The sequence below is a fragment of the Xenopus laevis genome, chromosome 2L, assembly GCF_017654675.1.
Source record: "Xenopus laevis strain J_2021 chromosome 2L, Xenopus_laevis_v10.1, whole genome shotgun sequence".
In the NCBI taxonomy this organism is placed as follows: domain Eukaryota; kingdom Metazoa; phylum Chordata; class Amphibia; order Anura; family Pipidae; genus Xenopus; species Xenopus laevis.
The window spans coordinates 160,670,486-160,697,551 of NC_054373.1; the positions used below are offsets into that span (position 1 = coordinate 160,670,486).

General features: G+C 39.4%; 1 protein-coding gene across 2 annotated transcripts; it reads right to left on the reverse strand.

The window, feature by feature from the left end:
- Positions 1-4,151: 4,151 nt before the first annotated feature.
- Positions 4,152-27,066, reverse strand: sertm1.L (serine-rich and transmembrane domain-containing 1 L homeolog). Of its 2 annotated transcripts, none has more exons than XM_018245736.2 (2): positions 26,856-27,066; positions 4,152-5,717 (listed from the first exon to the last, which is right to left on the reverse strand). In XM_018245736.2, the coding sequence occupies exon 2, from the start codon at positions 5,608-5,610 to the stop codon at positions 5,284-5,286; it is 327 nt and encodes a 108-aa protein (XP_018101225.1). In that variant the 5' UTR covers positions 5,611-5,717; positions 26,856-27,066; the 3' UTR covers positions 4,152-5,283. The 2 variants fall into 2 exon arrangements, with proteins under 2 accessions (XP_018101225.1, XP_041438571.1); XM_041582637.1 differs by having other exon boundaries at positions 26,835-27,066.

Genomic DNA, 27,066 nt, shown 5'->3' on the forward strand with positions numbered 1-27,066 from the left:
TCTGTGAAGGCCATGTTTGAGCGTAAGAAGCCAATGTCTGACTGTCACCCCCTTGCCCGGCGTCTGACAGCTGGCTTGTCTGCACTCTTAGCCCGCCAGCTTTTACCATACCAGCTGGTGGACTCTGAGGCCTTCCGCAAATTTGTAGCAATTGGGACACCGCAGTGGAAGGTACCCAGCCGCAATTTTTTTTCTAAAAAGGGAATACCACACCTGTACCAACATGTGCAGAGCCAAGTTACCGCATCTCTGTCACTTAGTGTTGGGCCAAAGGTCCATATGACTACTGACGCATGGTCCTCCAAGCATGGTCAGGGCAGGTATGTCACCTACACTGCCCACTGGGTGAACTTGGTAATGGCTGGGAAGCAGGGAATGGGTAGCTCAACAACAACAGTGGAGTTGGTGTCACCGCCACGGATTGCACGCGGTTCTGCCACCACCTCTACTCCTCCATCGCTCTCTACCTCGTCTTCTTCTTCTTCTTACTCTGCTGCTGGGTCCTCCTTCTCCTCCTCCACACCTGTGCACCCCCAGCTCCCCCTAGGCTATTCGACGTGCCAGGTACGCCGTTGTCACGCTGTCTTGGGGATGACGTGCCTGGAAAGCAAAAACCATACCGGATCTGTACTCCTGTCATCTCTGCAGTCACAGGCCGATCGGTGGCTGACCCCACACCAACTGCAGATCGGAAAAGTGGTGTGTGACAATGGAAGCAATCTGTTGGCAGCGTTGAGACTAGGCAATTTAACACATGTGCCCTGCATGGCACATGTGTTAAATTTAATAGTCCAACGTTTTGTCTCCAAGTACCCAGGATTCCAGGACGTTCTCACCCAGTCCAGAAAGGTGTCGGCCCATTTCAGACGTTCCTACACAGCCATGGCACGCCTTGCTGACATTCAGCAGCGCTACAACATGCCAGTCAGGCGTTTGATTTCTGACAGCCAGACTCGATGGAATTCAACGCTCCTTATGTTGGAACGTCTGCTGCAACAACAAAGGGCCGTCAACGAGTACCTTTTTGAACTGGGTGGTAGGACTGGATCTGCACAGCTGGGGATTTTTTTCCCCCGTTACTGGGTGCTTATGCGCGATGCCTGCAGGCTCATGCGACCTTTTGAAGAGGTGACAAATATGGTCAGTCGCACCGAAGGCACCATCAGCGACCTAATACCCTTCGCTTTCTTCCTGGAGCGTGCCGTGCGACGAGTGACAGATGAGGCTGTAGACCAGCGTGACGAGGAGCTGGAAGCGCACGATTTCTGGTCGGAATCACCAGAACGAACCCAGGCACCTGCTGCAACGCAGGGAGAGGTGCCAGAAGTGGAGTCAGAGGAGGAAGGTGGCTTTGTGGAGGAGGAGGAGGAGGACCAACAGGAGCAGGCTTCCCAGGGGGCTAGTGGTGACCTTTTGGGGACCCCTGGTCTTGTACGTGGCTGGGGGGAGGAGACCGTGGATGATGCAGTCCTTGATAATGAGGAAGCGGAGATGGATAGCTCTGCATCCAACCTTGTGAGAATGGGGTCTTTCATGCTGTCATGCCTGTTGAAGGACCCCCGTATCAAGAGGCTTAAGGAGAAGGACCTGTACTGGGTCGCAACGCTACTAGACCCTCGGTACAAGCATAAAGTGTCAGAAATGTTACCAACATACCACAAGTCCGAAAAGATGCGGCATTTACAAACCAGCCTGCAAAACATGTTGTACAATGCTTTTAAGGGTGATGTCACTTCAGGAACTCATCAACATTCCAGGGGCAGAGGTGCCAGTAATCCTGCCACGAGCACACCTGCAAGGACAAAGCCCTTTGGCCAGTCTGTAACGTCAGACATGCAAATGTTTTTCTGTCCAAGGCAGCGCCACAACCCTTCTGGATCCACCCTCAAAGAACGCCTCGACCGGCAGGTAGCGGACTACCTGGCATTAACTGCAGATATCGACACTCTGAGGAGCGATGAACCCCTGGACTACTGGGTGCGCAGGCTTGATCTGTGGCCAGAGCTGTCACAATTTGCCATGAACCTCTTGTCTTGCCCAGCCTCAAGTGTGCTCTCAGAAAGGACCTTCAGTGCAGCAGGAGGGATTGTAACTGAGAAGAGAACTCGCCTAGGTCACAAAAGTGTCGATTACCTGACCTTTATTAAAATGAATGAGGGGTGGATCTCGGAGGGTTACTGCACGCCGGAAGACTTGTTCTGACTTCTATGCAGCTGTCCTTCTCTTCAAGCCTCATGACTCCACACACAGCTGTCCTTTAGCGTCCTCCTCCTCCCTCCGCCACCGTTACAAACTAGGGTGCAAACCCTACTGGTTTAATTTTTTCTGGCCTCTGTGCTTCAGTGGCTGCAACCAAAAAAACTGGGCAAACAATGTCTACAAGGTCAACGTATGGCAAAAAATGACTATTTTCAGCATTTATATGGCATATTTTTTCTGTCAACTGTGCTTCAGTGGCTGCGACCAAAAAAATGCATATTTTCTGCATTTATATGGCATAATTTTTCTGGCCTCTGTGCTTCAGTGGCTGCAACCAAAAAAATTTATATTTTCAGCATTTATATGGCATAATTTTTCTGGCAACTGTGCTTCAGTGGCTGCGTCCAAAAAAACTGGGCAAACAATGTCTACAAGGTCAACGTATGGCGAAAAATGACTATTTTCAGCATTTATATGGCATATTTTTTCTGGCAACTGTGCTTCAGTGGCTGCGTCCAAAAAAACTGGGCAAACAATGCCTACAAGGTCAACGTATGGCAGTTGTTTAAAGAGAACAGTAGATTACTAGCCAGCAAAGCTACCTAAGCTAAAATGTCCCTCAAATCCCTGCAGACTTCTGTCCCTCCAATACAGAGCAGTATCAAGCAGATTACTAGCCAGCAAACTTACTATCATCTGTCCCTGAAATCACTAACAGCTCTCCCCCTACACTATCTCTTCCAAGCACACACAGGCAGATTTTTCAGATACATTTTTGCCCTTGATCCCCCTCTGGCATGCCACTGTCCAGGTCGTTGCACCCTTTAAACAACTTTAAAATCATTTTTCTGGCCAGAAATGTCTTTTCTAGATGTTAAAGTTCGCCTTCCCATTGAAGTCTATGGGGTTCGCGAACCGTTCGCGAACCGCTCGCGTTTTTGCGCAAGTTCGCGAATATGTTCGCGAACTTTTTTTCCGACGTTCGCTACATCCCTACCTTTAAATTGCTTGTGTTATACAAAGGCCTTTATGGAACTGCTGGGGCTGTTAGCAGGGTTGGACTCGCTGGCCTTCTGTAGGGGGCTGGGAGGCTCCTGAGGTGGCCCTGGACCCCCCCAAGTCCAACTCCGGCAGTTAGATTGCCATGGTGTGCCACTCCATGCCTGTAGGACTCTAAATGGACTCACTGTGGAGTCTTTCTCGGACCAATAAAGCAGAGAGAAGCCAGACTGCAATAAAAAATATGTTTTTTGATTCGGCTGTAGAATCTTATTACAATGTGTCCACATTTATTCCTCATATAAAGGCCATGTCATGCAGGGAGCTTTATCACCAGTAGTTAAATCTTCTTTGTCAGAGGAGACAAATCTCCTGGAGGAGAGGAAGCAGACTCCACCCAGGAAGCGGATGCCTAGATAGCGGGGTCTGCTTCCTTTAAAGCTGTAGATGTTTTAGTAATACAGCCGCCAACCCTGCTTGCAACCTCACTCCCCGGTTACTCTTCTATCGAAAAGCGAATGGGCAGTGCAAACTGGTTGGCGACCAGGGAGGGGGGCAGCTTCTGGTTGCAGATGCATGACAGGCCCCTCTGAAGATTTTTAGGTTGGTCGGCGGCGTACAGTAGGTATATGACTGGCTACCAAGCAATAAAGTAAATCGCCGGTGGGAAACCATACACTTCATTTTCCAAAGTTGCCCTACGTTGAGTTGCAAAGAAACTTTGGCCAACTTAAGAAGAACGGGCATATGCATGCTCCCCACCTAAACACAGCAATATTAAGGTTACAGTTGAAAAAAGTTGTAATAGGCAACATTTTGCTCTCTCTCTTTGATGCAGAACTACTAATCTTAATTCTTCATGTTTCCTCTCTATACCTCCCAACATTCCCCCATCAGCTGAAAAATGAAGGGCAACTAACTCAAAGTTAACAAATCACCATAGGTTTTGCAGATTACACTGTACAAAAACAGCAACAAATATAATTTATTATGGAGCTTAATCAGAGTAACACCTCGTACAATGCCTCCAGTTCAATACAGACTTCAAAGACTATTATTCATTTCTGCATCCTAGTCATCAATGTAGCAAATACGTATATAAAGAACCATGCATTGCCTATTTACATGTATTGTGCTTTTGCGTTTGAACATACAACAGAATATCTGTACAGTGAAAAGCGTTCTATTAAATGGAAAAGGCACCAACTCAAATTGTTATTATATGGCTGTTATAGCAGGGATACAGTGTATGAATATGGAATGGGCTGCTACTCCCTGAACCATTAGGATAAATTGATTGTTACTTTTGATTTCTTTGTGTTTTTACAAGTTGTTTCATGTGTTTCATGTTACATAAGGTTTAATAACAGCTAAAACATATATTTAGTTCAGAAAAGAAATAAATGTCCAATTACAGAGTTGTATATTATATTAGACAAGTCTTCCAATGAAACTTAAATGTGTGATAATGTGACTATTAGATGAAGAATATGTACGGTTCATTGAGGGGGTTACCATAGCAGTCCTTGTAGTAACCATTAGTTGTCCTTCACTTTACTACAGAAACCTCTTTTCTTTGCATTTATGTCTTCCCTTGATATTTTTACATTACTGGGTTCTCTTTCTTATAATGTGCAGGCACTTTAACCTCCTGTGATAGTTTGGGATAAAGAAAAAAATCCACCCTGGAAATCTAAGATGACGTCTTACAGGAAGGGTATTTTTTAATTCCCTATAAGTAAAGGTGGGAAATATAAATTTCAGTAATATACATAAAAAGTTTGAATTTGTTGCCAGTATTAAAATACGCATGTCATTCATTTTTTTTCTTAGAAAATTCAGTATGCTGTATCGATGAATATGATCATAATTACACTTACATTATTTATACTATGGGTGGGGAATTCCTGCACCGGCTCATTGAGTGCCATATGAATACGAGCAGATGGGGAGAAAAAATCAACAACATTATGCTGAGAAGAACCGCCAATAAAAATAGAGTTAGCCAGCTATATTTATGTTCTGTTTGTAGCTTCCATGGCTCATGCAGGAATTTTTTTTATGCTTTTTGTTTTTTCCCATTTCCTAAGAAGAAAGGTTGGAAAATGAAGACTGCTGTGAAGAAATGCTGCAGACTTCCAAATTGGTGAAGGAGCTCCCCGCGTCACTAGTGTATTCTGGGTAAGAAGACGTTGACGAGATGATGTTTTTCAGTCTCTGAAGTGCAATAATTAACAGCAAGAGGAGGAAGGCTAACAAGCTGAGGAAGATGGACACGTATACATAAACGTTCGACAATCGGCTGGAAGGCGACGAGTCTACTGAGGTGGAGAGGGAGGTTGGGAACAGTTCCAAAAATGTTCCATTTCCCATTTCTTCTGGCAAAGAAGCTGAAGGGCTGAGTCCTGACATATTGTCATGAGGTGGGAAGAGGTAAGGAGTGAGGAGATCAAATTATGCCATTTTGCTGGTCAAGCGGCTATGCTCGTCTCTGGACAGTTTTGCTGATGAGCTGAAAGCTGAAATATAATTAAAAGTGACATTAGTTTTGTGTACAAAATGTGCCAACGTGGAAAAATCATGATACTTATTTAATGTATCTATTGAACAAACCAATAAATGCAACAAAGAGAAATGGCTATCCGGCACTCTGAGAAATTCACAGGGCCAAAAGTACAAGAGAAAAAGTCTTATTGATCATAATTAAAAGTATAACTACATCTCTATAGGCGCTACGCATTTTGTACCTGTAAGGTACTTAATCATGAGCTAAGATCCCACCCACAGGAAATTAGCTTTTATACAGAAAACAACCGATCAAAAAACGGTTTGGGAAAGAATGAAAAAAAGAAGAAGAAGAAAGCAACTTTTAAAGTGACAGTGCCCAATAAAAACACAATATACAAAGTATAAGGCAAATGATTAAAAATACTGCTTTAGAACATCCATAAAACAAGCCAGACATGATTATAGTGAGAAATTGCACACAATATAAGGAATTTGCGGACATATCTATATATCTCAATATCTGTTGAGGCCACAAAGTTATCCCTTTTGTTCATATGGGGGCAAATGACACAAAGTCTATCACCACATTTATAGTTTCCTTTAGTCAATAGCCAGGTGGAGTCCCTCTCTTTCTTAAACTGAATCATGCTGTGTGACAACATATTGTTCAGAGTGATCCCCTTTCTTGTAACAAATCTGCAGCCTGAAGCCAAAATTTATTTTAATTTGTCATCAGTCTGTAAAATAAAAACATTCTTCTCTATTATACGTTTAATACTTGAGAATTGTGGACTGTAGCTCAATAAACACAATGGTTTATCAGTAATTGGTGACGGTTTGCTGCGGTCTCCGAAATTCAGGAGGTATTTCTGAAGGAGACTCCGTTGGGGTAATAAGGGCCTTCTTGAAGGCTTCCATTAACAGATATTATATCCCCTCTGTAGTAGTCTGTCCCTCAGATTACATGCTTCGGTTACAAAAATTTTAAAATCAGATCAAAGACAATTAAGGTGTTAAAACTGGTCCACAGGTACGTTTTTAATGAGATGTTTAAGGTGGAAAGAGGTGGCACGTAGTAACGTGTTTGCAGCACACTCTTTACGATGTAAAGAAGTACTCACATTGGTCCCCATACCTGTCAGGCTAATTGCTAAGAAACTAATCTTAGTATGATGAAACTCTGAGGTGAAGCCTAAATTGAGATCATTAGTATTGAGTAGTTCAACAAATTCATTAGATCCCCCTTCCAAATAAAAAGGAGGTAATCTATGTAGCGTCCATAGTAATGAAAGGGTTGTGGTCACCATAGATATGCATGTGTTCCCACCAGGCCATATACAAATTCGCCCCCATTTTTGTACCCTGTTTTTGTAAGAAGTATTGGCTGTTAAAAAGAAAAAAATATGTGTCAGTAGGAACTGTATCGCCTCCAATATGAAATCTTTTAAAGGGCGATCATAATTGCTATATCGGTCAAGATGAAAGGATATTGCCTTCAGCCCTAGGGTATGGGGAATTCAGGAGTATAATGAACAAACATCTTTTGTTGCCCATTTGAAATTCCAATGCCAACTTATGGTGTTCATAGTATATATAACCTGTCCACTACCTTTAATGTAACCTGGTATAGTAGGTGAAGTACAAGAGGCTGAAGATAAGTATCAATAGGTTCAGAAAGCGGTTCGCAAAGTGATCCTATGCCTGCTACTATGGGTCTACCTTTTGGAGGCCTATCGGGTTTATTTACTTTTGGAAGGCGGTGAAAAATGGCTGCCATAGGGTTCTCAACTCTTAAAAAATCTTTGACTTGGGTGCTTATTACACCTAGATTGCAAAATCTCTCAAATAGTTCAAAGAATGCAGATTGAAAATTTCTTAAAGGATTTGTACTTAGTGGTGCATAGGTAGCAGTATCAGTCAATTGCCTTTCAGATTCTGATATATAAATTACTTTATCCATGGCAACAATTGGATCCCCTTTATCAGCTGCTCTGATCACTATGGACTTGTCAGATTTTAAAATGGTTAATGGGCTTTAATTTCTGAGTATGTGAGGTTCTCACAGTGAGGAGGAGAAGTGTAATACAGTCGTATATACCCCTGCTTGTTTAAGAATGTGGAATTACACAGAGCAAGTGACTAGGTCAGTTAATCAAATATCAGCACAAATGCAGAGGAAGAAACAAACCCAAAAGAGGCCAACATTATCATCTTCCCACCAAAATAATTCTGTAGTAGCAGATAATGACAAAAAGAAATATTAAAACGTAGCATTTCATTAAACCCCCATCTTCGACATGTTGTTTGGGGACTGACCGTTTTGTCTGTTTTTATGTGCAGAAGTTTATGGACTTTGTGGGTTTTAGTGTAGAAATGCAAGTCAATAATTAATCAACAATTATTTGAGGGTCAGTAAGAAGCCACAGTATGAAAGTGTGTAGTAGGAATCCTTCCGTGGTGAGTTTTCCCACTGTTGACCCTAATCATAGTGCCTGAATTCACAACAACCCATTTATTTTGTCCAGTGCAACATGGGGAAACCATGTAGCAATACTCTGTAATGTTTATCTTATTTTTGGAGCCACCCTTTTTTTGTTACTGGACCAAAGAAGACCAAGTAGACAGCAGGGAATTTGTTGATTACATGATTATACATTTTTATAGAGTCATCGTCCCGCACAGGGCTTTACAGTGTAAAGGGAAAAAATTTCACCAGAATAAAAGCCTGATTTTCCTTGGTTTTGCTTGAACCCCATCATTCCTGTGTTTGCCCACAATGCCTGCTTTGATTGTCTCACATTAAGGCCTAGCAGTATCCAAGTAACGGATGGTTCCTCCCAAAGCAAAAAGGCAGCAGTTATAGGTAGAAGAATGAGCTAAGACCGGAATCTTGGCACTTGTTCTGGGGTTTAGGTGTCTGTGTGTGACACAGTGTTCATGATGGATTGAAGTGGTGTCAGTTTAGACAGTAGTCCATAAAGCAGTGGCACTATCTTGCCCTTTCAGTTTTGGATAAACATTCTTTGTTCGTGCCCCAGCATTTTCTGTTGGTGGAGAAAACCTGCTCTGATTTTTCCCAAATATATACAGAGAGCATTGGTGTTTCAACTGCAGACAGGAATATACACCTTTTTTGACATTAGCCATGTTTATTTCTTTGTATAGCTCTCTTGTAGTGTAGCAGTCCCCTTACAAGGAACCAGCAGTGGCCATAGTTTCCTCAAAGGGCAGGCATGACATCCTTTATGGAAGGGGTTCCCAATAGTGATGTGCAGGTTGAATTTTTCTCAACCCGCACCCAACCCAAGCCTACCTACACCCGCCTCCTCCCCTCTATTTATAGGCCCGCGTCACCCTGCCGATTTCACAAAAGATGCTGAGCATGCACCTATAAAAACAGAAGCCAGAAGCAGTAAAGCCGCCAGTGTAAGGTCACAAATGGAGTGCTGAGTCCCAACCCTTTTTTACTTGTGAGACACATTCAAATGTATAAAAGAGTTTGGGAGCAACGCAAGTATAGAAAAGTTACCGGGACCAAATAAGGATGATAAGCTATTTGGTAGCCACGACTGTGGACTGTCTACAGGAGGCTCTGTGTGGCAGTACATCTGGGTTTTTTTGCAACCAAAATTTGCATCTAAGCCAGTAGTTCAAAAACAAGCACCTGCTTTGAGGCCATTGGGAGCAACATCCAAGGGGTTTGGTGAACAACATGTTGTTCATGAGCCACTGGTTGGGGATCACTGCTTCGTGGCATCCTAGGAGTTTGACTACAGCCCAAACCAGCATTTATTGTCTTATGTGCTGATGGTATTTACTCTGATCAACGCTATAAAAAGAAAATGTGAACAAATATTTAAAAAATATCTATCATCTATCTATCATCTATCTAGCTATCTATCTGAACAGCCACATGCAGAGCCTGAAAGTGTAGGTTTATTTCTGAGAACCAAAGCTGTATATATTCAGTAATATGTACATTTATAAATGACATCAACAATGCACCAACATACTGTCTATTTAAATATCTATTCGGTTTATTCTTCTCTCTCTGCCTGTAAATGCAATTTGTCTACAATTCCATCTGTCCATCTGCTAAGTTCTGAATGTACTCATTACCGGCCATCCAATCATTCTGCTTGCTGCATCTTCTGCCAGTATAAAGGTCAAACTCATCTTCTTGACTAGATGTCACTCAAACGAATAAAGCATTCAGGATGACAAGACTTGATTTATTCTTTGTGTGCGTGCTTAGAACATTATAAATATGTACCAGAAGCAATATATTGGTAATTGCCCCTGAAAATGAAGGTTGGAGGTTTCTGTTCTGTAACTTTGCTTGGAGAAGACTTTGCTTTTGACCAGATTGCAGATAAATGTAGAGACAATATAGCTAGAATTAAAACAGCTCAGAGCCTGATGGTTACTTTTACATTTTATTTACTAATGGTTTAATAATCTCCGTTCCTATATTTGCTGCTAGATGGAGATCCTCTTTGTATTTTGCACCCAAACGCTTTATGATCCAGCAGATCCATCCAATGAGGAACTGATAATACTGATTGCATGACTGCTAAACTAGCCTGGTTTAGTAATTTTTATAGTTTAAGTAATAGCTTTTATGGACAAAAGGAGTCACAAACTGATCATTTCTTTTAAGGTCAGAACAAGAAAAATCACACACATATCTCAGGGTGTCGTCAATTATAACCTCATATTTTGATAGCATTTTACATTTTTTGCAATTATTATTTAGTTTTGACATGGCTATTATGTGGGTGACTTTCCTGTAGTGATTCATTGTCCAAGGATAGTGACATGAGCAAGCAGATGAGCAAGTTTGCTTGTTAAGATCATGGATTTGAATTTCCCAGCAACATCGAGAATTCTTGGTCATTTCTACCTGCCCCACAGACCCACATACAATCTGCTGGCTGAGAATGACCTCAAACACAACAATGTGATTTCCTTCAAGCTCTGAATGTTTTCAATAGGTTTTCATTAGAGTCCATAAAACTTGTTGGTCATCTAACCTTATCTATAAATATGTATCCAAAATGTGTGTGTGTATAATATATATATATATATATATATATATATATATATATATATATATATATATATATATATATATATATATATATATATATATATATATATATTGTATATGCTGAGGTTTCCTCTTTGACACTACTCTTATAATCTGACATAGAGTTGTTTTTATACAAATTCTCATTAACGGGTATTGACAAAAAAAGAGCTTTGTGGCTTCATCTTTTATGTCCTGCCTTCCCAGTTGGTTAGATCCACTCATATTCAGTAGATAGAATTGACTCATTCTCATGTAGAGGAAAGTTCTCCCTGAGCAGATATATATATATAGAGCAAGACATCAGTACAGCACCTTATTTTCTGCCTTTACTTAATGCATTGATGGTCCTCATTTGAAATCCTGTCCTCTCTTAATGGCTGTTGGGGTTCTTGACTCCATCTTTTCTCATTACAACTTCTATTACTGACTGCCACCACCTATTTTTTTGGCTACATAAATGACAAATGGACAGAGAAAACTACCATGTTATTCCACACCGGCATCTCTATTGTTCATCTCTTAGGTGCAGATTTATCAAAATATGAGTTTACAGCTTAATAAAGAAGAACTCACCCATGTTCTCTTCATTCCTATGGGAGTTTTAGAGTTGCATTTATCAATAGGTGAAAGTTAGAAGTCAGCATTTGACAAATATGGTTCTAAAAACCCCATAGGAATGAATAGAACATATTTATTAAGCTCTAAACTCATATTTTGATAAATCTGCCCTTAATCACGCACATCTAGATTTTACTTGAAATTTTAGTTTGTTTGCTAAAAAATCATTTCACTTTAATATTTGTTTCTTCTGTTGTCACCAAAACTTACTAGGTGGGACGCATATGGTGGTGTTTCAAACTTGATCTGCACTAAACTGATTAAATATGCATTTAGGGGATACTGTATCTGCAATATCTCGTTATATTCATGCGAGTCATGTGAGAAGGAACTCTCAGAGAAGAGGACTGTAAAATCAGAGAATAAGAAAATAATTTTTAAAAATCTGGCTTTTTTTTGTATAAAATGGAGTCTATGGGACTCCATTAAAGGAGAAGGAAGGTATATCTAATTGGGAGTGCCAAAAGTTAGGCACCCCAAGTGATTATATATACTTACCTCACATCCAGGGCTGGTGCTCCTATCAGGAGAAAACTGCCCCGGTCTGAGGTTTCTTCCAGCGAGCATCACGGAGTGATTGCTTTCCTTCTTCAAATTTCCCAGGGCAGATGGAAGCGCAGTAGAACGAAATACGCAACTTCTTCGCTAAAGTTCGGCTTTTTGCGCTTCTGCGCAAAGAAAGAAGGAGAAGGAAGCCGATCACTCCGTGGTGCTCGCTGGAAGAATCCAGCTGGTACAGTTTTCTGGTGATAGGAGCACTGGCCCGGGGTGTCAGGTAAGTAAATACAATCACTTGGGACTGCCTAACTTTTGGCACCCCCAAGTAAATAGCGCTTTCATTCTCCTTCAGGGCTTTCTGGATAAAGGGTTTCTGGACAGATCATACACCTGTATTTCATTGATATGAAGCATGAGCATAAGAAAGTTATATGTTTCTTCTACAAGTTGTCAAGAAATCTGTAACTGTTTATTTAAAAACCACTGAAGCTCAGGAGATTTGATGTCCTGAAATGAAGAACAGGAGCACAGAGGGATATGACTTGAGATGTGATCATAACTCATGCCCTGTCCATAGCCAGTTTGAGGGAATTTAGGGATTTCCTGTTAGTGATAGTGTTGCAATAGATTGTGAAAGTTAAAACTCATTCACTCAAGCAATTCAATCACTAAGACCTAAATTGCATCCTCAGAATTATGGCCAGAATTGCATGCCGTCATATTTTAGGAGACACAGAGGGGCAAATTTACTAAAGAGCAAATTTTTCCTTGGAAGGCTCTGCCACACCTTGCACAACTTGGTTAATAACCAATACGCAAATTTATCAAAATGTGAAGTTTCGTCTGGGAAAACGAACGTTGGTGTACTTTCACCAGCGAAAATTCATCAGCGCCAACATTTCTAAGCGAATTTCCGCTAGTGTTACTTTCTTTATAGTGAAACTTTGTTAACATACTTGGGCTTACATCAATTTAAATATGGTGGACACATACAGGTCATATATATGTCTTTATTAGTGATGTTGAAGTGGGCACTTATTATTAGAAATGTCAAAGGAAGCAAAATAAAGACAAAAGAGATCCTCTATTGTCCTAGACATGACCACCCTAATACACTTGTGGAATGAGCTTCAAATGGTTAAAAAAAAATGTAACAGTTATTTAACAGTTACAACTTTTAAATATAATCCCTCAATAAAATATGAAAAAACTCCAGCATTTTGTTTGTTTTTTTTATGACTTTTTGGCATACAGGATATGATGTCACTGACATAAGATTGTTAAGGATGTAGCTTCATCTTATCAATTCTCCAGGTATAACCTGGCAAAATAGACTCTGGCAAAAAGGATAATGTATTGGAAAGTCTGCACTTAGCGGAGTAACGATCATTCCCCTAAATGAAAATTTGCCTCGCGAAAGGGTGTGAAAGTTCTCTAGCGCTGAGCTTTTTCGCCTACATATTGTCCTCTATGCCTTTTAGTAAATTGCCAATGTCCCTGCGAATTGTGGTTTTGGCAAATTTTCGCTCAAAACAGCCACTTTGCCCTTCAGTAAAATTGCCCAAGAGACTTGAAATTGTAATATTGCTGCAACTTCATAAATAGAATAACGTAAATGTTTCACAGTATTATACATCTGCAGCTAGCCAAGAATGTATCCAAGGAATTACAGCAGAGCTAACAGCAAATAGAAAGAAACATATTCAATTAAAAAGCTGTTTCAGATATAATATCTACACTGGATTCTAAAAAGCAAAATGTTACTGACTTAATGAATGCCAAACAGCGTTCTAAAGGACAAACACGTTCATTAAAGATAATTCCTTGCAGCTTATAAAATAATAATCATGTACTTGTGAAACTGAATAAGGCAGAATTTTAGGATTATGGAGGTTAACCCTTCACAAATGCCAAATATTTACCTATTTATTGGATAACTGAAAATCGTTATACAGGTATGGGACCTGTTATCCAGAATGCTTGGGACCTGGGGGTTTTCCGGATAACGGATCTTTCTGTAATTTGGGTCTTCATGCCTTAAGTCTACTAGAAATTTATTTAAACATTAAATAAACCCAATAGGCTGGTTTTGCTTCCAATAAGGATTAACTGTATCTTAGTTGGGATCAAGTACAAGTTACTTTTTTATTATTACAGAGAAAAATGAAATCATTTTTAAAAATTTAGATTATTTGGATAAGATGGAGTCTATGGGAGACAGCCATTCCGTAATTCGGAGCTTTTTGGATATCGGGTTTCCTGATAAGGGATCCTATACCTGTACCCTAATAGTTATCTGCTGAAATGTCTCTATACCATAGGGTGGTATATTTATATGAGAACATCAAGGGGTTGTCCCTGCAATGGAAAATTCAGTTGCCCATTACTCCAAGGACCACACTATTAGGCTGCTAGGCAATGCTACTTTCTAACGTTCTCTTATGGGATTACAACAACACAATAGAAGGACTATGGAAAGTGATAAGGAAGGCTCTAACCAACCAGCATTGAACTCAACAGCAGTTTAGATAATGCTAAAAATGCTAAGCCACCTTTAAAACCAGATGGAAGCATGCATTAGTTAAATACTTATTTTTGTCTCAATATTTCCTTAGGTCGAATACAAACTTTCCAGGCTTTCCTGCTTTGTTTAAGGGCCCATTGGTCTCTCATTATAAAAGCAATAGATTTTCCGATCCTCTTTTATGAAATATGGGCTCCACACTGTTCCTGCACCGTTGCCCTTTGTGGCTTTGCTCTATCTCTGACGTTATCATCGGCTTTGTTTCTCAGCAGTTAAATAATTTAGATTCCATTTAGATTAGCAGCCACATTTAGATGTTGTAATGGAATCCCTAGTGATTATATTTCAGGACATTTAAGGGATTTCTTTTTCAAAGGTTAATTTTTATTAAGGTTAACAGTTTAAACAATTAAACAGTAAGGACATGGCAGTTAAAAATTGCACAGTGAACTTTGTGGAAAGATGCATTACGGGAACCTCTTATGATCGCCCAACTGGTTTACATACAAAAGGACAACCCAGGCAAATTTTAACTTATATGGCAATCTTGGTTGGACTCACCGGATCACAAGGACAAGCCAATACACATAAATCCCTTTAAACACACTAGGGACTTTACAATCTGTAAAGCTGTCAGGCAAAATCGTTATATTAAGAATACCCACAAATTGTTAATTTGTCATTTTATTTTAATTTCTCTTGTTTTGTGCCTTTGATATGTTTGATAAATGAAATAAAAAAAGATTACAAAATAAAAATGCACAGTGATACTCAATACAAATCAGTGGCTGTCATTGCTGCAGGGGACAGAAACCAGGCTCCAAATTCTTTCAAATTTGTCAGGCAAAGATCTTATTAAGTATATCAGTTTATAGCCGGGGTTCCCGACCTTTGTTACCCGTGAGCCACATTCAATTGAAAAAAGAGTTGGGGAGCAACACAAGCATGAAAAAAAGTTCCTGGGGGTGCCAAATAAGGACTATGATTGGCTCTTTGGTAGCCCCTGAGTTGACTGACAGCCTACAGGAGGCTCTACTCTGCAGTACGTCTGGTTTTTATGCAACCAAAACTTGTCCCCAAGCCAGGAATTCAAAATTGAGCACCTGCTTTGAGGTCATTGGGAGCAACAGCCAAGGGGTTGTGAGAAACATGTTGCTCACGAGCTACTGGTTGGGGATCAGTGGTTTTAGAGGTCCAGTTTTAAGTTGACCAATGTTTCCCATTGGAAAAGTGTCGGTGGTGGTAATTTCATCCGGTGCATTGCCACAGTTTTCCCCCCATAAAATAACAACAGTCTCAAAGGTTTTCTGGTGCTGTTAAGTGGTACTACAGTCCACTAGGCCTTACAGGCAGGCTTTGGGTTCCAGTATCTATGGAAGGTCACTTCTGGTGATTTTAGTCCAGGAGGAGTGGCTTTCTCATAGCAGATGAACAAAGGTACCCACTTGCCTGTTACATCTCAAGCAGTTGGGGGAAGCAATTTTACCCATCCAATAGAGTTTCAATGGAGTAAGATAACATTTGATGTCATATCTTATAATGTAATAGTCTATATCTTGCGCTAATAAGTGGCTGTTGCATAGTATCTGACACTTCCTCCCAGTCGTCATCTGCCACTGATTGGATGACAGAGGTGGATATTTGAGGGGTTTATTTGGCTTGTTCTTAAAGGAAAACTATACCCCCCAAACAATGTAGGTCTCTAATAAAAGATACTGAGTAAAACAGCTCATATGTAAAACCCTGCTTCATGTAAATGAACCATTTTCATAAATATATACTTTTTTAGTAGTATGTGCCATTGGGTAATCATAAATAGAAAATTGCCATTTTAAAAAATAAGGGCCGCCCCCTGAGATCGTAAGATTCACTGTGCACACATACAAACCACATGTTAGGTCACATGAGCCAATTAACAGACAGAGTTCTGCCTTTTGCTTCAACACTTCTTCCTGTTACAGTTAGAGTTGTAGTATTTCTGATCAGGTGATCTCTGAGGCAGCACACAGACCATCACGAAATGGTGGTTCAAGGCAAGAGATGTAAAAGGGCAATATTTATGTAAATATATATTCCAGTTTGGTAAGATTCTTTAATATGTCATTCAATTTGATATAAACTATCTGTTGCTTAAGTATTCATTTTGGGGGTATAGTTTTCCTTTAAGTGTTTTCGAGGAATGCTGATTTGTACAGACACATTGCATCCAACATTTAGCAGGCAATACTTGGGGGTTGGCTAGATGTAAAAATAGATCCTGATTTAGAATATAATTCTGTTCATTTTGTACTAAACATATTCTTTGTGTTCCTTAAAGGAAAACTATACCCCCAAAATGAATACTTAAGTAACAGATAGTTTATATCAAATTGAATGACATATTAAAGAATCTTACCAAACTGGAATATATATTTACATAAATATTGCCCTTTTACATCTCTTGCCTTGAACCACCATTTCGTGACTCTATCTGTGCTGCCTCAGAGATCACCTGACCAGAAATACTACAACACTAACTGTAACAGGAAGAAGTGAGGAAGCAAAAGGCAGAACTCTGTCTGTTAATTGGCTCATGTGACCTTACTTGTGGTTTGTATGTGTGCACAGTGAATCTTACGATCTCAGGGGGCGGCCCTTATTTTTTAAAATGGCAATTTTCTATTTATGATTACCCAATGGCACATACTACTAAAAAAGTATATTATTATGATAATGGTTCATTTACATGAAGCAGGGTTTTACACATGAGCTGTTTTACTCAGTATCTTTTAATAGAGACCTACATTGTTTGGGGGGTATAGTTTTCCTTTAACTTGTTTTAATATACTGTTAGTGCTTGTTGTTCGTGTTTAATGGAATATTCTATATTCCATGTTTGGATAATGCTTGTATTGTATGAATTAAAGAAAAACAGTGTATGGGGCCTTTTAACATTTAAAGAGTGGGAATCACTGGAGGAAATCAGGTTGAACGTGGGAGAGTTTGGCAAATTCAGTGCTCTTCATTATCCATTAATGAGTTGGGAGGAAAGAAGTATTTTCTGCTAAAAGGGAATGGAAAGAGTTGCATGAAAACAAAAGAGGGAACCAGGTAGAAGGAGCATCACTAGTGATGGGCGAATTTGCGAAAAATTTGCGAAACGGCGCCGGCGTCTAGTTTTTGACGCCGGCGCCCATTTTTGACGCTGGCGTCCGTTTTTCATTTTTCCATTTATTCGCTGGTGGCGAATCGCGCAAATTCGCCGCGAATTCGCGCCTGGTGAATAAATTCGCCCATCACTAAGCATCACAGGCAAGGAACGAGTTGCGACGCACACACATAATTATTTTTGATATTATTCATATATCATACTAAAGACTGTTAAACAATGTTGAGACACTTAAAAATAAAGTCAAAATTAGCAATATATTAAGAACAAATTCAGTTAGCAGAAGGATATGGAATGTCTGAGTTCAAGAAAGAGAGAGAGAGAGAAGGGAAGGAGGGAGGAGGACATGCTATTATACATCTTACTGACATTTTTGATAGAAATTGTAATTATAGGTCCACTGCTCTACCAATCCTTAGTCATAATACAAGTGACAAATAGGTGCTTCTCAGCAGCCGGCATAATAAGGGCATCAACTCCTGTCAGAGTATGTCCAAGTTTTATTTCACTCCTTAATTCTAATGTTCTGGCTCTTTCTTATTTTAGTAATGCCTTTAGAATGAGGCAGACCTTTTGTACTAGTGAAGATGATTGTAAGTCTTATAAACTCCATTGAATATTGGTGGTATTTTGTAGGCAATGTGTAACTTCCATGTATACGGCTGTTATTGTACATCGCGGCATAATTTGTTGGGGCTTTATAAATGTGTGTTAAAAGTAAAAATAATAATTTTCTGCACTTTTGTTGCATGCGCCCACAAGAAAAGAGATCCCAAACACAAAGTAGTGGTTCAAGGACAGAAAAAGGTAAATATCCTGCAATTGCCCAGTCACAGCCCTGATTTCAATCTCAGCTTTGTGTGTGAGACTATATGAAAAACGGAGGCACCCGAATTACATGGACATGGCTGCCAGGAAAAATACTCACTGCCAAGTATTGTTCTATCAAGTATTGACTCAGTAAATTCACTAAAGTGCGAATTTTACAGAACGTAATCTCTCTTGCCAGAGTTTTCTTTGCCACCGTAGACCTGGCAAACTGATAAGATGAAACTACATCCTCATCAATCTTATGTCAGTGACATCTTATTCTGTATGCTGAAATGTCATAAAAGCTCTAAAAATGCTGGCGTTTTTAAAGCGGGATTGCCTTCAAATGTTCTAACTGTTAATTAAAAATGATTTTCATGTTAACATTTTTTTTTCAACCATTTGAGGGGCATGCAACATTTGTTTTCGGGTGAGCTCATGTCTATTCTATCTATTGTCTGCCTCGGGGTCCTATCGATCCGCTATTGGCTCGCACCTTTTCCCCTCGTTGCGCAAGTGTGCAAGTGCGCATGCATCGTAGCGCTGGGGAACTCTGCGTTCCCCATACATTCTAGGATGTACCTGGGTGGCATGCCGCCCCTAAAATTTTGCCACCCTAGGCCCGGGCCTTTGTGGCCTCGCCACAAATCCGGGCCTGACAATCAACATCTAAATTCATGAGATCCTTGCTGATTATAATAAACAGATTATGCTGATTGAAGCAACATTCCAGGGTATTTATTTCATCAGATCTTTTTACAACTCATTCTGAATTGAGAAAGCCAGTCGGATGACTAGTGAAATGCGGTGGTGAGTTTTTCTCCAGAAAAAAACTCGAATGTCAGGAAGGCTATTAACATCTTTAAATAGGTCACTGGACCTCTCCCATTGGCTTATACATGAACTCGGCAGGTTTTAGGTGGCGATTAGTCTAATTCGAATTGTTCCAAGGGTCAAGGTTTGATAAATCTCATTTTTAGAATTCGAATTAAAATTCGAATCGAGTTTGGATTATTCCCAATTTGAATTTGAGAGTTTTGACCAAAATTTTTTTTTTTGAAAATTTGAATTTACAATTCGAACCTTAATGTTAATGTCCAGTAGTATTACAATTCTGCTTCAGTTGGTTGCTGATAACTGAGGGAGAAAATCCTCTCCCATCAGTACCTCCTCATTCATAACTTACTTAACTTAAGTAATATAACAGTAACATCCCCTGATCATGCTCTAAACAAACACATGTAATGAATAGAAAGCATTATAAGGCTCCAAAGCTATTGAGTCTTGAAGTCTATCATGAAATAGTCAGTGTTCCTACCTAGACTTTTTTTTACCCATGAGCCACATTCAAATGTAAATAATGTTGGGAAACCACACAGTCATAAAAAAAATCTGAGGGGGGGGGGGCAAGTAAGGGTTGTGAATCATAAATAGACAATTGCCATTTTAAAAAATAAGGGTCGCCCCCTGGGATTCAAGGATTTACGGTGCACACAAACAAACCAAACAAACCATACTTGTTAGGTCACATGAGCCAATTAACAGACATGGTTCTGTGTTTTGCTTCTACACTTCTTCCTGTTACAGTTAGAGCTGCAGTATTTCTAGTCAGGTGATGTCTGAGGCAGCACAGAGAATATTATAAAATAGTATCTCAAGGGAAAAGATGTAAAATGGCAATATTTACTTAAATATATTAAGTATTAATATGCCACTTAATATGCTGTAAACTATCTGTTGCTTAAGTATTAATTTTGGGGGAAAATCTTTTTTTTAAGTCTACTAGAAAATCATGTAAACATAAATAAACCCAATAGGCTGGTTTTACCTCCAATAAGGATTAATTATATCTTAATTTGGATCAAGTACAAGGTACTGTTTTATTATTATTATAGGGAAAAAGGAAATCATTTTAAAAAATTTGGATTATTTGATAACAATGAAGTCTATAGGGCAGATTTACTAAAGGGCAACTTTTCGCCAGAAATCAAATCGGCAGGGACATCGCCAATTCAACAGATGCAGACGACAATTCGCAAGTGAAAGAGATTGTTGCTATCTTTCATTCACACTCTATTGACAGGCAACTTTTTGCTCTGGCGAATGGTTGTTGCTCTGCAAATTCACTAAATTGCAGATTTTACTGAACGTTACCTTTTCGCCAGAGTTTCCTTCGCCACCTCAGACCAGGTGAACTGTTGAAATGAAGCTACATCCTCCTCTGTCAGTGACATCATATCCTGTACCCCGGGAAGTCATAAAAATGGGCCTGCCACATATATTTTAGGGTAGGCTCATGTTTAGGGCATTAGAGGAATTTTTATGTCTTTATTAAGCTTCCTTGGACATTTGTAATAAAAAGTGGCCACTTCAAGGATTTACACCAACATCTCTAAAAAAGAAAGTGTATATGACTTTTATGCACCTCCCCAATTCAAGTTGACCTAAGAGTAAGATTACTAGTGAATTTTCACTAGGCACAAACGAACGGTAGCGAACCTTCGCTATGAAATGCTCACACTAAAGAAATATCGCAAGCAAAAAGTCACCAGCTTGTCGTGCATTTTAGTGAATTAGCGTAGTGGTAACGAAGTTGAGCCTGGTGAAGTGGTGTGAAGTGTGTGAAGCTGTCGCTGGTGACAATTCGCCCTTTAGTGAATCGGTCCCTATGGGAGATGGCCTTCCTGTAGTTCGAAACTTTCTGTACAAAGTTACCAGTTACCATTTCCAAAAAAATTACATAATGAGTGCAATACAAAAACTTATGAAAAATATTATTTTTTTCAGAATATAGTAAATTTCTCAGTTGCAGGTCTACAGGCTTGGCATATTTCTGGGTTTGATGTAAAAACACGATTTAATTGTACAAGTGTCCAGCTGGGTTTGTGCTTTTGGCTTCAGTGGTCACAACAAATTAGTTCTAGTTCTAGACTCTCAAACTGGGCACTTCACAGTTCAGAAGTTACTATTAAAGTAGGAACTGTCTATTTAGAAAGCTTCAAGAAATTTTGCTCTGTAGTGACAGGTAGAGTGAAATATCCAGTCCTGAAATGGAAAATGTTTCAGCGAGTTTGCAGAAATTACAAAATTGGCACATTTGCCAGATATTCTTTCATTTTGACAAAGGATTTTCTTCCTCTCGTAGGTAATATGTGTTGTTATTTCTCTGATCTGAGCTGAAGAAAAAATACCATTGATATTTTCATAGTGAAAGATTACAAAGTCCTTTGTCTATAGTGAATGAGAAGAAACAGGCAAGAAACCATACACATTGGAGGAAATGCAAAACGGTAAAAATGGTAAATAAGGAAGAAATGTTTCACCACAGTTGTTTGCACTCAAGGGAGTAACTTCAACTTTGTGGGTTTCCAAACCCACAATATTTTTTTTGGTGAGATGAGTGGATATCTGACCTAGAGCCCCATGCAGTCACAGTGTCTGCTCTCTGTGTATTTATGCCTCGGCTTGGAGTGCCTAGCAAAACTGACCCAGTTGATGCATAGGATACTACTGCAAAAGGTTACACAGTAGACCTCTGTCTCTATAGCCCTCAAGCAATACCGGTATGGGACCTGTTATCCAGAATGCTCGGGACCTAGGGTTTTCTGGATAACGTATATTCCAAAATTTGGATCTTCATACCTTAACTCTACTAGAAAATCATTTAAACATTAAATAAACCCAATAGGCTGGTTTTGCTCCCAATAAGGATTAATTATATCTTAGTTTGGATCAAGTACAAAGTACTTTGTTATTATTACAGAGAAAAAGTAAATCATTTATAAAAATTTGGATAAAATTGAGTCTTTCTGAATTATGGGTTTCTAAATCACAGATCCCATACCTGGGAAATATGTGGAAGGATAAAAAAGAATATGTTTCAATCAAACACCAAAAAAAAAAAAAATAATAAGGAGAATATTGAGGCTGAGTGAGGAAACGAGAAAGAATAGTTTGGGTAGTGGGCCTATGGTTTAAGGCAGGGGTCCCCAAACTTTTAAACCTGTAAGCCACATTCAAATGTAAAAACAGTTGGGGTGCAAAACAAGCATGAAAAATGTTCCTGGGGATGCCAAAGAAGAGTTGTGATTGGCTATTTTGTAGACCCTATGTGGACCGGCAGTCTACAGGGGACTCTAGTTGTATACAGCCAAAACTTGCTTCCAAGCCTGGAATTCAAAAATAAGCACCTGCTTTGAGACCACTGGGAACAACATAAAAGGGGTTGGTGAGCAACATGTTGGGGATCACTGGTCTAAGGTTTTCTGGTGGGCTCTTGGCATCCCAGTCCAACTCTGCCCATGTGCAAAGTGAAGGGTAAGTTTTAAGAAGTCAAGAACAGAAGGAAGTGAATTGAGAGTGAAACCACTGAAGAGAATGTGCCAAGAGAAGAATTCTGAAGCACAGCAGATAAATAAAAGACCCTGGGAAAATGCAGAACTCTAAGTAGGGCTAGTGGTAGTAGGCTCTCATATAGGTAGAGTAGTGAAATCAAAAGTAGTGTTATGGTTAGTGATGAGTGAAATTATTTTCCCAGTGAAAATGACGCCCATAGACTCTAATGGGTGAAAAAAAATTGTTACGTGTTAAAATAATTTGATGCCCATAGACTTCGATGAATTTCAGTGATTTTTCGCAGTTTTGCTAATTTATGGAGAAGCGAAACAGGTCAGATTTACCCATGACTAGTTATGGTGTTTCTAGTTGACAGAGAGTATGACATGTAAGGTGTGTCAGATGTACTCAAAGGGATAATACAGTGCCCTTTTGGATATTTAAAGGGGTGTTTGGCCTTTAACTAAATTTTGTATGTTATTAAATGTCTGATTCTTAGCTACTTTGCATTTTGTTTTTCATTATTTATTTATTTTTTATATAGTTTTATGAATTATTTGCCTTCCTCTTCTGCCTCTTTCCATCTATCAAATGGGGGTCACTGACCCTGGCAGCTAAAAACTATTGCTCTGCAAGGCTTCAAATGTATTGTTACTTTTTATTACTTATTTTTCTATGCAAACCCTCCTCTATTCATATTCCCATCTCTTATCTCTGGTTGCTCCCTAGCAATGAGATAGCTGCTGAAATACCAATCTGCTAAACATAAAACTAAATAATGTCTGCAGGATACTTAATAAGTTAATTTAAAGGTGAACTACCATTTTTAGGCATTCTTTTCTACCTCTTATGTCTGTACAGGTAGATTCTCACTGGCAGTATTAATGCCGTTGTTTTTCTTTTGTGAATCACAGCACTCCTTGCCTACAGAACCATTAACCATCTAGTGCTACTACAGGTTTTCTACATAGGATCTAGTAATCATACTAGTGCAAAAACATTTGATTTCCATCATGATGATTTTCACAAATACTTTGAGGATCTTTGGAAATGCTATGTATATTAATACAGGCATGGGATATGTTATCTGTTATCCCCTAATTTGGAAAGCTCCAAATTAGGGGAAGGCCATCTTCCATGGACTCCATTATAATGAAATATCTCAGATTTTTTAAAATGATTTCCTTTTTTCTGTAATAACAAAACAGTACCTTGTCCTTAATCCCAACTAAGATGTAATTCATCCTTATTGGAGGGAAAACAATCCTATTGGGTTTATTTAATATTTAAACTGTTTTTAACTAGAATTAAGGTCCAAATTACGGAAAGATCAGGAAAATCTCAGGTCTCAAGCATTCTGGATAATAGTTCCCATACCTGTACATTTAAACAATGCACATAATATGCTATTTCTTGAATAATAATATTTACGCACATGCTAGTACAGGTATTGGATCAGTTATCCGGAAACCCTTTATCCAGACAGCTCTGAATTATGGAAAGGCTGTCTCCCATAGACTCCATTATGATTAAATAATCCAAAATTTTAAAAATGATTTCCTTTTTCTCTGTAATAAGAAAACAGTAGCTTGTGCTTGATCCAAACTAAGATATCATTAATCCTTATTGGGAAAAAAACAGCCTATTGGGTTTATTTCATGTTTACATGATTTTCTAATAGACTTTAGGTAAGAAAATCCAAATTACGGAAAAATTTGTTATCTGGAAAACCCCAGGTCCCATACCTGTATCAGTATCAATTACACACATTTTGTGCAGTAAACATTTGCACATTATACAGCCACTGAGATGTTAGTTGCATATGAGCATTTTCTGTGCATCTTACTATGCATCAGATCCTAACCAAATCCTAACCCTTTTTTCTTTTTTTTATGTCATTTTGAGACATTGTATTTGGATACAGACAGAGCAAACCTTACAGCTACATTTATCTTAGATTATCCACAGCAGCCACCCAAGCAGATGGAGCATATATAAAGAGAGCACTACAATGAACAGATGAGAATTTCTCTAATCACTTGGGCAGAATATTTAGGAGCATATTTATCAAAGGGTAGAATTGAGAAAACTCTGTTTTCACCCTTTGATAAATACAGCCCCTAAAACACCTATACAAGCGAAGATACAAAGCTGAAAATTCACCTCTAGTGAACTATATGGTACATATGTCCCTTCTTCTGTGGATAAATTAAACCAGATGTCAGTACAAGGCTTGCTCCATATGTATATACAGGGGGAGCATTGTCTGCATCTTAATTCAATGGCAAGTATAGAACAATTCATTTGAAGGCAAAAAGAGAACATGGTTAAACTACAATTCTGACCTTTCAGGTCCCACTGAAACATTATATCCTACAAGCCTGTTGACTGTATTTCTCCAGAAGCTAATATCTGTGATGGACTCAAATGTGTGGGGGGTAGTGGGCCATACATCTAATATATTAGGAGGCATGGTTGATGATAATTTGATATGATATTTGCTGCCAACACCATTTAGCAGGATATAAAGTGATATGACAAGGGACACGTTCTATCTTTTTGAGCTTTTTCCCTCAAGAATCTACTTCTATTTTATAAGTGTCCATCAGTCACTGGGACAGGGGGTTGAAAATAAAAATCCCACAAGCAGGAATCATGACACAAATTCTTTTTCATTGGCAAACTTGTCTTGGATCATCACAGTAGGTTCCATCCCATTGTAGCAATTTCTTTTCCAGAATGAACCTGTCAAGTATACAAGATCTCTCACACACTATACACATGGGGATTATAGTGCCAACCTGTTTATTCATTCACTGAGCCAATTTACTTTCCTAAACAGTGAGAGATTGGTCTCTGGTGAGGTTGGGGGTGGAATGAGCGTGTCTGTCAATAATTCATCCTGGGAAAAAAGAGATGGAATGTGGGCTCCCTACTTGACATATGCTTTGAATATGGAGGCAAAGCAAAAGTTGAAGGTTATCAACAGGGGTCTTCAGCCTCCAACCTGGTACTCTCAGCAGGGTAGCTGTAGTTCAGGAACAGTCTTCTTGGAGTGCTGGGAGCTTTAGTAAATAGCAGCTTGATAGCATCCCTGCCATCATTAAAAACAGCCATGGATGCTGGGAGTTGTAGGTCAACATCTACTCCAATAGCCGCAGTAAGACTGCTGATCTACCTGGTTGAGCTCCACACAGCATCAATAGAATTATGCTGAACATTCAAACACGGGGAGATGCATCCGCTCCGGGCTACAGCAAGTCTGTCTTGTAATCTGATTGCCTTAAGGGAATACACAAAGCTCCCTTAATTGATTTTACAGTGTAACATTAACACCATTAGAACCAGAGGAGAATGCAGACAAAGCAGTGGCATCAGGAGATTTAGTGGAGAAACAAGCAGCCCATTGCTTGATAAATGATTAGTAATAAAATACAAAAAATACAAAACAACATAGAAAAGTGCCCTGCAGACTAAAGGCAGGAATCTCACCTCCTGACTGAGTCATCTACACAAAAACCAAAGCCATTAGCTGGCACTGACCACTGCAGAAGAGTTTCAGCAATGTCCTGCAAGTCTCCCTGTGACTAGTGGGTGAAATGATCTCAACAAAATCCATGCAGGCACATAACCACATACCCCGTGAAGTGAACCAGAAACACTGTACAAATGCCCAAGGAATCCCACCCAGCACTCAAGTAACCCCTACAGATAAACAGGACGGAATGTCTTTGCTCTCCAGTTTGGCACATACTATAAAACCACAATACCCTGTATCTGCAAGCAAAAATATCAGCTGGTTATGACAAAAATTCTTCTATATTGGGATATGAAAACACCAGGATTATACAAAAATACTACAAATATATACACAAAACCCTGAGAATACATCCACCTAAAAGCTTCAACATTTTTGTTATACAACTAGCATTGGACAGAGTTGGGTCCATTCTTTGCTATGTATAAATATATTATATATTGAGCTGCATGTAGGGTTTTAAGACCCTGAAAGACTAGAAGACACATAAACATTTGATTTCCATGGCTGCACTTATTGCATTTAATATGTGTCCTCTGATTTTCCATTGATCTGGTGTCCCTACCTGCAGTAAGTGCTATTGTACCTGTGCAAGGTTGCTGCCTCCCTGCAGTCAGTGCCGTGGAGTTCAGCATGAAACAATGGAAAAGCTTAAAGCATCAATCTCCCTCCACTACAGGAGCTGGCTGTACTCTGCAACTAGCAGTCCGGGATGAGCTTTGCCTGACAGACAGGGGAAGGGTGGGCTCCACGGAGAAAGCACGTGGAGAAGGAAGGGGAGGGGAGAAGGTCTTTTG